Below are 13,268 nucleotides of genomic sequence, written 5' to 3'. Positions count from 1 at the left end.
TAGAATAAGTTGTGAGGTGGACATCTCCCAAAGGCCTTTTCAGGGTAGCCCTGCGATGTATGAATCGATTACTCTTTGATGCCCTCGAAGCCCCCCCCCCCCACCCCCACCCTTACTTTGGACTCTTGGACTCTAACCCTTAGTCCCTCTCACCCTGCTGTGTCTCTCTCTCCTCTGCCCTCTGGGGGGCACTGTTGGTGTACCCAAAAACAACCCTCCTCCATCTCCCAGGACCACCCAGTCTCTTCCCCGCATCAGACCTTCCAGTCCCAGGATACTAATCCAACATGCCTCCCCCGAGGATGACAGGTATCGCTCCAACCCCCCCCAACCCCCACGCAGTCCTCTTTAACAACCCCCCCCCCCCCCCCTGCACTGTAGGCACTGGTGGCTATCCAAACCACCACCTTGCTTCCCTTTTTCCTTCCGTGACCTGTAGATACGACCCCCTCTTGCGCTCACTAGCTTGTGAACTAGATGCCCCTGCAAATCTCTATCTCTCTTGCTTCAGAGTCGTGAGGTCCTTCTTGCTTTCGTTGTGTGTGTCTTATGGCCCTCTTCACTGTTGTGCCACAGCTTCATAATTCTTAACTCTGCAGTGTGTGTGTGTGTGTGTTTGTGTTACCTGGTGGCTTCAGTTAAGTTTGCTGCATTAGTCTTCAAGCTTCCTGTAGTAGAAAATGCTTCTAATCCTATCAAATTTCTGTAACCCGCTTATTAACTGTTCTACCTAGAGAAGTGAATTAGGTTTCCTGATGAAGATACTCCAGCTTTCTTGTTTTAGATCATCAATCAAGATCTGTCCCACTAAACTGTGCCTTACTAATCTCACTTTGCTTGTTAAGCTTGCCCATGCTACATAATTAGAATAGAGCAATTTCTTCCTGTCCTGGTTACCTCCAAGAGTCCAGTCACTGTCTTTGTGTCTGTATAACATCAACACACCCTGTTCATTCATTCCACACACTTTGGTTGATGTGTTGTTTGTTTCATTGTTTAGTCACAAAAATCACATGCAATTACATGTGTTAGTTGTCAACTCCCATGTTGAAGTCACTCTACACTGAAACCACCCCATGTTGCATAACCATCCACATGTATGTGTGTGTCTGTGCGTGTGTGCGTGTGTGTGTGTGTGTGTATGTGTTCTTGTCTCGTCTGGTGTGGCCATTCACCCATCTGCTCCCCCCATCCGTGTGTGTGGGCTGGTTGAACTGTGCAGTTGGATGCTGGAGCCCATGTTCCCCACTCAGGAGACACAAAACCACCTGAGCGCCAGACCGGTGTTCCGGAGGTAGACATCCCACTGAACTGCTGACTGACTGACTCAGGACACATACTGTCATGGTTCCAAAGGATACACACACACACACACACACACACACACACACACACACACACACACACACACACACACACACACACACACACTCATATGCTTGTGCATTCACACACAAACACACACACACACACACACACACACATACACACACACACACACAAGCATGCACACACACACACACACACACACACTGCACCCTACTGACCCACACACAACCACTGTAAAACAAGTGCACACTTTTTTTTGAAGCGGACTAATAAGTGTATTTGGATAAATGAACATCATGGTGGATGGATTGATTGAAATTCGTTTTTGCCGTTATTGCACAAGGTTACAGCACACACACTCAGGTAGTGCACACAATAGCCTGTTCCCATTGTGCCTTATGGTGGTACAGTAGGCTCTGTATCCTCTCTCCCATGTGTGTCATTCATACGTCCCTCTTTCTTGTATCTCTGTCTTGCCTTGCTTGTGCCCTGCAATGTAGGCAACCAAGACCTCTGGACAAACCTAGCTGTCAGACACACGGCAAGAAACTCTCTGACAGTGACAGGTAAGGAGAGCCTCCATATCATGCCATACGCCAGTAATGCATTACTGTAAACATATTGCATTGGTTTCTGTCATTCAGCCATGTGGTATGGAGTGGAACACCGAGTAGTTGTTTATGTACTCCTTCTCCACAACGAGTAAACAAATAAAGTAATGCATTACTTATTTCAAATGTAATGGGTAATGTGTAAGACATTACTCATGCTGAATACTGATGTTGGCACTGATGATGACCAGCAGAATGTGAGAGTTCCGGGCTGGTCACACATCACACACCTGATGGATGGATGTGCTTTAAAGTATCAGCCTCATGTTAAACCATCCACATTCCCACATCACAACTATCCTGAACAGATCAAATCTCCTCTCATCACTACCTAAGGTGGACTTAATGCTATCTTTTCCAAAATAAATGGTGATATTTGAGAAAAGAGAACTGTCTTATGAAAGTCCTGCAATAACCAGTGCTAATTGATGTTGTCTTTTTCAGCAGTAAATACCGTTAATACTGTTATGGTCTAATGATTCTTGCATGCATATTAAGGATGTCTAGATGACACATAGATGCATGCATTGATAGATACTTGTACAGATGTTGTTTCTAAAATTAGCATTGAAGGCCAAATGCCCTTGACACAATGTTAACGAAAGTGAAAAATAATTTGTCAATATGCCACACGATTCAAATTTGCTCCAAAATGTAATGGCTTCTTCCTTGACCCAGGCTACACCCTTTCACAAAGTTTAACACAAAAACAAACAAACAAAGCGAACACGTAACCTCCTTGGCAAAGATAATAATGCCAAACCCTCAAAATACTGTGACTGTCTATTATCCATTAAATCAACTTGTTTGTTGCAATATGTGTGCTACTCATAATGAACATGAATACAACTGTATGCTGTCCGTCATCGTTATCACTCATATCCTCATGGTCTCCTCATGCTTTGTCTCTTTGTATTGATTTATTTTTCCTACAATATTTTCAAACAAGTCCTTTATTATGATTTATCTTTAGTCACACTTTTCTTTTCTATTCTTTCTTTTTCTTCTTTTTGTCGTCGTTCTCTCGTCTGTCCTGCATGTCACCCTCTCACTGTCCGGCCTCTCAGAATACGGCCCACCTCTATCTTAAGGGGCTCTCGAAGGAAGGGGGTCTCCCTGCCTCCTCTGGGTAAGGTGATCCATGGGGGGTCTACCCCTGGCTCGCCCCATCTGGACAGGTGCTGACCCCTGTGCTGGGTTGAGAGATATCCGTCACCAGTTGATATCTGTGTGTATGTGTGTGTGTGTATGTGTGTGTGTGTGTGTGTGTGTGTGTGTGTGTGTGTGTGTGTGTGTGTGTGTGTGTGTGTGTGTGTGTGCGTGTGTGTGTGTGTGTGTGTGTGTGTCTCCGTCACCAGACTGCTCCCTCCACTCCGCTTTTTCTGTGCGTCCTTATGTCTTCCACCTGCTTTGTGATTATATGTGCTTTCTCTGTTCTATATTGATGTTCTGTGCAAGTGTATTTTATACCAGTGCTTTTTAACTCCTCACAAACCTCACAAAATCTTTCTTTGCAGCCCCCCCCCCCTCCCTCTCCCTCGCTGGAACTCATGGTGTGCTGGTTCACTGAATCTGTCTCTCTCTCCCCTCTCCTGCTTCCGTATCTAACCACATCCTTTGCCCCCGCTGCTTTAGAGAGTGCACACTCACACAGAGATCTTCTGTATCCTCAGTTTCCCTCGACTGTCCCTCCCCTTACATTCATGTATGTCTGTTTACGCCACAGTGATCGCCACTGAAGTATTCTCACAACCCCGTATGGTCACTACCTTATGTGCTGTGTTAAGTTATTATGAGAAGGGTTCGTTATATCAACACAAGTGTGGCATTTGCTAATTTGTCCTTTTTTGCTCCTCTCCTCTCCATCTTTGTGTCCGTTTTTTTCTCCCGTCCAGCAGGACACATCCACACGGAAGCCCTGCGTACACCTCCTCATCCACGGGGACAGCAACGGCCACGCGCAGGGGCAGGCAGCTACCCCAGGTTCCCGCCAAAAGCAGCAGTGTAGAGCAAGGTCAGTTCAACAGCTCAGTCTCACAAGAGATGTCTGAGTAATTTAAGATAGAGGTTTTACATGGAAGATGCACATATGAGATTGTACATATAAGATACATATGTAAGGCCATTTTCACTGGCCGGAGAGTTCCCAAGTGCTTTTCACGGTAAAGAAAAATCTGCAAGAATACACCTTCAGGTAACAAAGAACTTGATGGTCTTGTTTTTTTCCCTGTGCTCACAAGAACATGAGCCAATCAGAGGTGTTTGCCAGTCCAAAGCCATTGTTGAAGAACATTTTGTCAGTGTATTTTGTTTTCCATGGTGTGAGCTCACTGAGCTGTAACATACAATCTCATGTTTGAAAATGCCTTTGCTTCCCTGCAGCCCTCGCAGCAGAGGAGCGAGCTCGAAAGATGAAAGTACATTCCTATAGAACGCCAGGCCCCTCCAGTGCCAGCCAGGACCTGGAGAGGGCGCTGAAGAGTAAACAAGAGGTGAGCAGTGAATGGACTCCTCTGTCCTGTAACCTAATTCTTCATAGTCAGTGTACAGTATATCAAGGGCTGGTATTTTTTCAGTATTTCTCTTATTAGTGCATGAACTTTCTGTACTTTTTCTGCAAAAAATCAGGAAATTATTTTAACATGATGTTCCATGTTTTCACAGTTCTATTAGAGCCGTTATTTAGTATTCTACTTGGCCAAGACTTGAGTTGTAATCGTTGTAATTGTGTACATTGGTTAAATAACATTGTTTAGTTCCTAGTGTTCACTGTGTGCTGAGTGTGTTTCACTAATTCACGGATTGGGATTAATGCAGAGACCAAATTTCCCTCACGGGATCAAAAGAGTATATATACTTATATACTTATAGTACTTACTATACTGTAATAACCTCGTTCATCGTTCATCTCTGCAGCTTTACAAAGACCAGCGGCGGAGCTGTGACAACGTATCCCACAAGTCCTCGGACAGTGATGTCAGCGATGTGTCAGCCATCTCTCGAGCCAGCAGTGCCTCTCGGATCAGTAGCACCAGCTACATGTCCATCCAGTCAGAACGGCCCCGAGGGAGACTCAGGTCAGACAGACGCTGGACGTTACTGGTTACAATGATAGTTGAGCTAGAAAAACAGTGAGAGGACACACACATCCCCAGAAGCCATTTTGATGGGTGCAGGATAAGACATAAGAGATGACTCACACGCTAGGGAGCTCCCATTTAAGAGTTTTTTACTTGTAGTGATGTTTCGAGTGATGTTCCCATGACTCTTCCTCAGACTAGAGCGATTGTTGGGAAGTGCCTTGGGCCTTATATTCAATATTGCTTTCTGTTTCCGCAATTAAGCCCTCTTAAAGCTGCAATTGGACATTTTTATTTTTATCATATTCACTGAAACCGACACTATGCTCCAAAAGAACAACATAAATCAGCCAGTTTTAGAAAAAAACCCACACTTCTATCTTCACCTATTTGTTTTGCAAAAATCCACAGCTCCCAGTTCTTCTGGTCCAATCAGAGCAGGGCTGTGTGAGATCTGACTGTCAAACACAGTCTGGTGCAGTCTGGTGCGCACTGACGAGCACAAACTCGATGAGAGGGTGCTCGGTGGTAGTGGGCGAGGGGCATGAGAATTGTAAACATTCAAAATTTTGGCTAAGTCCCCTCAATCTGTCAGACTGCAGCTTTAAGTTTTTGTTTTGTGATTTTGTTTTTCCATCACTGTATAAATTATGTGAGATCCTAGCACACATTTGATACAATGCATGTTTTTGCGGCATCATCTGTTTTGGCTGTGTCATCGTCTGTTTGGCATCATGGCTTTTCTTTACTTTCCTACAGCGGTCTCATGTGTTTCTTTTTTTCATTCTTTACTGCATGCATGCTGTTCTTGGTACCATTTGTGTGATCGATGCCTGCGCTACTGTGTCCACTCCACGTACACACGCTCTTGGTGTGGCGGCCAACTTGTTCAGGTCTAAGTCTTTAGAGGGCTGTGAGGGGGAGGAGAGGAGAGAGAGGAGGATAACGTGGAAAGTGAATGGGACAGATGACGAGCTGCTGGAAAGGCACTCGGATGAAGGGGAGGAGAGGTAAATGTCAAAAGGTCAATTGGTCAAGAGGTCATTTTTCTGCACCTCACTGGTGTGAATATAACCCCTAAAAGTTTTGTGTTGTGGTTGAAATTTGTGTCCCTACATGATTGTATTTATAATGGATAGTTATAAATGGATGTTGACAGAGAATGTAATGTGGTAATGCGTGTAATGTAATGTGTGTGTGTGTGTGTGTGTGTGTGTGTGTGTGTGTGTGTGTGTGTTATGATTTTCTTGTCAGTTTGACAAGTGGTGTGGATTTGCCCTGAGAGACTAAATATAGTTTAATACCCTTGTTATACTGATATGGAGAACCTGTGTTTTAATCCTTTACCAGAAATGATACAGATTGTTTAACAAAAGTTAAGACTGTCAATGCGTTTTCCAGTCCCTCCTCTCTGGTCATTGAAGCAGTGTGTAAAAATTCACACAGCTCTCATAAAAAGTCATGAAGAATGAGAGGAATGAAAAGCCAGTGTGCGTTGGTGGTATGTTTCTTGTCAAAGCTTGCACTTCCTCTCTCTTTTTGTGAATGATAAATCAAAAAATCAGTGCAGTCGGTTGTAAATCTGTCAGCGGCACTGCTGGTGTGTGTTATCTGTTTATTTTTTTGGATCTCTGAGATAAAATCTTCAGGTGGGCAGATATCACGGATGTTGTTGATCTGTTTCTGAATGTTTCTGAGATTCCATATAAACCCCCAACATTGGGTGTCATCAGTGGTTAAAGTGGGATTTGGCAGGTGGGGGAACCCTAAAATCCAGTGTCGGTGCAACGTGGAAAAATTACTCACCGTTGGACAACATATTGAGTATCATGGTGTAGCAATACTTTTTGGACAAGAATTGCTAGCTTCTTGGTCACCTCTGTACACGTGAAAAATTAACTCACCATTTATTTGAACAATACCATCGCGCTATCGTTGGTATAAAATAATATATGACCTGATTTATTATTAATTTATCTGAGGTGGCGGAACTGCGTTTCTCCCCGTTCCCCCCCCACTATAACCCCTGGGTGTCATGTGGATGCTGGTTGGACTCCCCTGTACTACCTCTGGCGTAACTTCTTCCTAACTTGACCTTTTCTGCAGTCGTCACATGCGCCCGTCGGGCCGGAGCATGCAGAAGAGCACGAGTGTGAGTGGCGAGATCTACTCCATGGAGCGCACCGACGGCAGCCAGTCGGACACGGCGCTGGGCATGCTAGCCGACGGCAACGACGGTAGTGGCAAGAAGCGCCGCTCCAGCCTGAGTGCCCGTGTGGTCGCCATCGTGGGCCTGCCATCCCGCCTCAGCCGCAGCACCTCCCAGCTCAGCCAGACAGGCAAGTCGGCCAATCGGGCAAGCCGTCACTGCCCCCTATGTGGCCCAATCACGTACACTCTTGCATGTATCTCGACGATAGATTAATGTGTATGCCACCGCTGTTGAGTAAACTGTTCTCTTGCACTGTTTAATTGATTTGACATGATTGACAAACAATATTTAATTAAGTATGGGCATGTTTTGGCATGGCTGTTGCCAATGATGTAGTCAGAGTTGGCAAAGCAAAGTTTTGGAATAAGGACAAATCCCTGTGAAATTAAACAGAAGCTGGCATCTGTGCTGGGATCTCTACCTCAATAACCCTTTCAGATGTAGAAAATAGAAAACACTTTTGATGTTTTGGAGGTAGACTAGTTCTAAGCATACAGCATATTGTTTGGAACTGTGAATCTGAAACTGTGTTTCTACTGGGCACTGGATAAACTAAGATTTTTTTTACAGGGTCAGCGACACACTGTACCCTCTTGTGTTTACATTTTCAAATGGCCATGTGTGTGTGCTGACAACTCCGTATGCCCTATATGGCAGCGGTGGCGTGGTTTAGTTGACCCACTGAAACCATTTGTTCTCCTCGTGCATGTTTGACTTCTCCTTTGACGAGAATTCAGTTTCCATGCTGTCAGCTCTCAGTGTTTGCAGAGATGTTTGTCTCTCTTTATGCCGTCGATTGTGCTAGATAAGACTCATTTAGGATGGACTCCTATTCTGTAATCCAGTTTTTTATTACAGATCAGAGAGTAGACAATTCCTTAAAGTCACACTCCTGCCATTACTGCCATTGATCAACTCATGAAGAAAAAGTCATGAATATATGTACCTTGAGGAAATAAGATGGGTTTTTTCCATGAAGAAAATGCAAAAGAAAAGAAATCATCTCCTATAATTTCATGCATCAGAATGGTAGTGTCTTCAACAAACTCAACGGTCGTAATAGATACTCGGCTGATAGGTACTTATCATCAAATAGCTATCAACAGTGTTATGTTAATGTAGGCTGCTAACTCTGACACATTAGCTTGCTTGCTAAATGTGCTAATGCGGTAGCTATTTTCAAAAAATATTTAGAAAACTTCACTCTGTAAGTCAGTCAAGTTGGGTTCCCTTCATTGTCATGTAACAACAACAGGCTGTTCTGATTCATTAGTTTGATGCACTGCCCATCTGAATGAGAAATACTCAGACATGAGGTTTACTTTTTATTTCACTCATGATATGAGCTGTAACACATAAAAAGCACCCAATGGACATGTTAAAAAATGTTTCTGTTGGAAGGGGGTCTTTAAAAATGGCATACCTGCCTTTGAGAGTGTACTGTATGTAGTAGTAGTCTGGCAGTGCACAGTATGGGAAAGGCAGCATCTTAACATTTTGCTCTTGGATGCTTTGCTGCTGCAAGCACATTGCGCAAATCTACCATTTATTATTGATCTCATTAGTACATTCCATGAATATATCTCATTTTCACTGAGTGGACTGTAAGGGTGCTTGTCGCAGCCTAAAAGGCTCCAATTAGATCTGCTGTACCACAGAAACATGTCTTACTCTCTCTGAGCTCCTACTGTAAAGACATCTGTCTCTCTTTCTCCATCTGTTAGGCAGGAGGAGAGATCTATGTCCCTCAGATTGTATGCAGTAGAGATACCCTGCCTTGCTTTTGGCTCGGATACGGCAGATAGGTAATCAAAGACAGCAGGCACTGGCAGCCGAGAAGCCTGTCATCTCAAGATCAACACTGGGCACTAATCAGATGTAATGTAGATGAATACCTTTGAAGTCGCTTCTGGCGTTGTTTAAAATCGTATATTTCAAGAGCAGTCTATTTATGTTTTAATAAATGGATTTCCAAATATATATATATATTTGTTTTTTTCCTCATATATATATATATATATATATATATATATATGTGAAAATGGAGAGTGGGGGGGAAAGCATTCTTGGCTTCAGTGACTGCCATACCTCTAGATGATATCTTAAAAGGCCCATCGGATGATAAATCAGATGGCGAGCTAGGCTGTGGAGCTCCTATAAATCAGTCCTTTTAAAGATCTCCGCTGGCCCGCAGCAGGTGGTCCGTTCCACTACCAGTCTCTCGCTGGTTCTCACATGGTGATCAGATCCCGAACAGGAACAGGTTGAGGCATGGCGCAGCGCAGCGGCCAAGCCGGCTGCCATAAAACAACAATATTGGATCTCGGCGGCTTATAATTATATCCCTGTTTCCCTGAAGAAGCGTGCAAAGAGCAGTGAGCCAGTGGGAACGACCGGACAGCGTCCTGCCAAGCGTGGTGATTCACGCAGAGCTGTGTATTTTTAGGTGCCCGTGAGATTGCGCTCATTTGTCTGGGTTGACAAGGGCACGGAGCAGCCTCCAGCCAGCGAGCTCCGATGAGTCATCGCAACAGGTCATGTGTCTCCAATCAGGCCTGGCAAACCCTAAATATGTGTGTTTATCTATTATTATCTCATACACACATGTCCTTGCACCCCTCCACCCCAACACACATACACACACATACAAACTTCATTCAATATGTATTTCAAAAATGCCTTCAGTTCTCCCCAAAAATCACATTTTAAAAATGTTCTGGCAAATGAATATTTGGTTTCTATCACACACACACACCATTCAGAACTTGTACAATTATTTATATTTGTATTTCAAAAATTCCCTCAGTTCCCCATAAATCACATTCTAAAAATATTCTGGCAAATGAATATTGGGTGCCTATCACACACACACACACACACACACACACTTTCTCTCTCTCTCTCTCACACACACACACACCCGACACACACACACAGCTCATAAGAGATTTCACGGCAGGCCTTCGCCACAATTTGTTCAGTCTGCCTTTCATGCACCAGACTGCCGGCTTTGACTGACGGTTGCATGATGTGCAGGTGGGTGGGTGGGGTATAAAATCTGCACTTTGCTTCTTTTGTAACATTCTTGGGCTGGAACAAACCAGCCTGGCCAAGAACCCTCTCAAGCGTGCCATTTGCATCCTTTAGAGCTGCTAGTTCTTCTGAACGATGTGCCATCAATTGCCAAGGGTGGGGTTGGGATGGGGGCTAGGGATGGGATGCGTCTGTGGAAATAGGCAAGCGAAGGCACCGCAGGAGCTGACATGCGTATGGCAAGTCAACTCCTGTGGTGCAAGTTGAGGTCAACTCCTGTGGTGCAAGTTGAGGTCAACTCCTGTGGTGCAAGTTGAGGGGCAGCCGTGGCCTACTGGTTAGGGCTTCGGCTTGTAACCGAAGGGTTGCCAGTTCGATCCCCGACCCAGTAGGAAAAATGTGGGCACTGCTCTCCCATGCCCACATCCACGGCTGAAGTGCCCTTGAGCAAGGCACCTACTGTAACCCCTCACTGCTCCCTGAGCGCTGCTGTAGCAGGCAGCTCACTGCTCCGGGTTAGTGTGTGCTTTACCTCACTGTGTGTTCACTGTGTGCTGTTTGTGTTTCACTAATTCACAGATTGGGATAAATGCAGAGACCAAAATTCCCTCATAGGATCAAGAGTATATATACTTATAAGTTTGGCTAACAAACCACGGCTAACCATTAGCTGTGTTTCCTCTGTCAATATGTTGTGGATGTTGTGGATGGTGTGTATGTGTGTGTGTGTGTGTGTGTATCAGTGTATGTGTGTGCATATATACAGTGAGTACACACACACACACACACACACACACACACACATGTCACCAGCCATTTTGTATTTGTGTGATTCCACTTTAGAAGCTGCCCAGAAGCAGCAGAAGACCAAGGGGAGTCAGGGTGGTATCCAACGTAGCCAGGAGACGGGCATGGCGGTGGAGTACCCGCGCAACGCCATGGCCCGCCAGGCCAGCCGCGAGTCCACCGACGGCAGCATGAACAGCTACAGCTCTGAGGGGAAGTGAGTATGGGCGTCCAGTCAGCACTTCCTGTTTCAGAGTAAAAGTCCTGGAAAAAGTATAGCTATAGAACACACACCCGGATAAAGGTGCTGACCAGGATGCCATCATAAGTAAAGACAGAGTGGCTGCATGCTCTTTTCTCTTTCTCACTACCGGTATTTATTAACACTTGTTGTAAATTGTGAATAATACTTATATACCAGTAAGTATTTATAATATATAGTAAGTATATATACATATACTTTATATATTATATATATTATTTATAATATAAGTAAGTATAACTTAATCAAAATAAATGTTGAGGAAGAGAAAAAAGTGTGTGACTACTCTTTACTTAATACAAGTCCTCCCCAGGATATGATGGGGTGAGTGGACCTCAGCTGGCAGATTTTTCTGAAGGAAGGTGTCCAGTAATTGATTTAATGGTCATGGAATGACTTACTGTACTGCTGAATGTGTCGTCGTCTCTCCCATTAGTCATCGTGATTTCCTTCCTATTGTGTATTCTGCACAGAATTGGGATAGGAATCTCAACGCTACAGTTTCCATTTCATGGTTTATGTCGGTGTGGCGGTGACCTTGTCCACTTTGTAATCATTCCCTATTCTTGCAGAGAGAATGTGACAAAGCAAAATGAAAACAGAGAATCCAGCTGGATGTGTGAACAAGTGAGATGGGAACATGGCAGCCTTTTTACTCTGCTGAGCCAGTGCCATCTTAATCTGCTCCATCACACAGATCAGACTCATGTGACACTGAATACTAGAGGATCCTGACTATTAGGCATTCAGAGCTCAGCTGGTTATACCAACATGTCACGTCTGGTGTATTGCCATACCCTGTGTACACAAGTCTTTAATGGCTTTCAGCACTTCTACATGTCGTCAGAGAGCTTCTTATACAAAGTGATCATAAAATGGCTTGATCGCTTTGATTGATTGTTTCACGAGCTATTCAGCAGAGGTTTCGGTCTCCAGCAAGAAACACAGATTGTGCAGCGTGTTTCCCCTCTCGTCCGTCCTTCGGACAAAGCAATCATTAATGTTATTGTCGGGACATTAATCACGCTGCTTCTTCAAGGCCACTTGACCTCCTCTCTTTCCATCCAATAATTAAAACACGCATCATCCATCAGCCCGAGGCCCCCTCTGCCCCAGACAGCCGTCGGAGTGGCCAGACTGAAATAAACCGATCGCGTCCAGCCGGCTGTCAATCACCGCTGACTTCAGTCCTTCAGCCAGCCTATGCCAAGACAGATGTGGGGGGATGGCACTGCCATTTGAAGCTAATTATGATCATATTAACCAGACCGCTTGTTGTTTTCTGAATGCACGCGCACAAACACACACACACACACACACACACACACACACACACACACACACACACACACTTACTCATACATGCGGGCTTACACATGCTCATACAAAGGGATACATATATAGTACACATACACACACATACACACACATTATGCTCATACAAACAGATACACACACATACAGTACAACCACACATAAGCAGGCACACATATACACACACTCACACACACACACACACACACACACACACACACACACACACACACACACAGAGACACAACTGTATGAGCAGGGGCTCTCTCATATGGTTGCTCGCTAGCATGACCACAGCTGGCACCTCTGGCCCAGCATTCTTGTGCGGGTGAGGTCATGGAAACGAGCGCTGGCTTCAAAGGGAACGTAGGTTGCATTACTACAGAGCTGACGAGCTGGAACGCAGGACATGTCTTAAATACCTCAACCAGAGAGAGAGAGAGAGAGAGAGAGAGAGAGAGAGAGAGAGAAAGGGAAAGAGATGGAGAAAAAGAAAGAAGGGCGGCATAGAAAAGGAGAGGAGTGCTGCTTCTGAGGCTCTGTCTATCTTTGGGCCCTGCTGATGTGTCAGCCATCAGGCCTCAGCCAGAGAAGGCAGCTGTTCACAGAGAAGTTAACACAAGTCAAGGAGCCCAGTGTCA

The 13,268-nt window shown here is 44.8% G+C and overlaps 1 protein-coding gene across 1 annotated transcript in view; it reads left to right on the top strand.

The window, feature by feature from the left end:
• Positions 1–13,268, top strand: part of LOC121684804 (regulating synaptic membrane exocytosis protein 1-like) — a 44,230-nt gene that overhangs the window by 25,349 nt on the left and 5,613 nt on the right. The window contains 10 exon segments of the mRNA XM_042064887.1: positions 232–309; positions 1,223–1,294; positions 1,830–1,895; positions 3,008–3,118; positions 3,836–3,954; positions 4,323–4,432; positions 4,857–5,017; positions 5,914–6,030; positions 7,127–7,359; positions 11,109–11,268. Coding sequence (XP_041920821.1) covers positions 232–309; positions 1,223–1,294; positions 1,830–1,895; positions 3,008–3,118; positions 3,836–3,954; positions 4,323–4,432; positions 4,857–5,017; positions 5,914–6,030; positions 7,127–7,359; positions 11,109–11,268 — 1,227 coding nt within the window.

The sequence above is a fragment of the Alosa sapidissima genome, chromosome 16, assembly GCF_018492685.1.
Source record: "Alosa sapidissima isolate fAloSap1 chromosome 16, fAloSap1.pri, whole genome shotgun sequence".
NCBI lineage: Eukaryota > Metazoa > Chordata > Actinopteri > Clupeiformes > Clupeidae > Alosa > Alosa sapidissima.
This window is presented reverse-complemented; position numbering and strand designations above follow the sequence as displayed.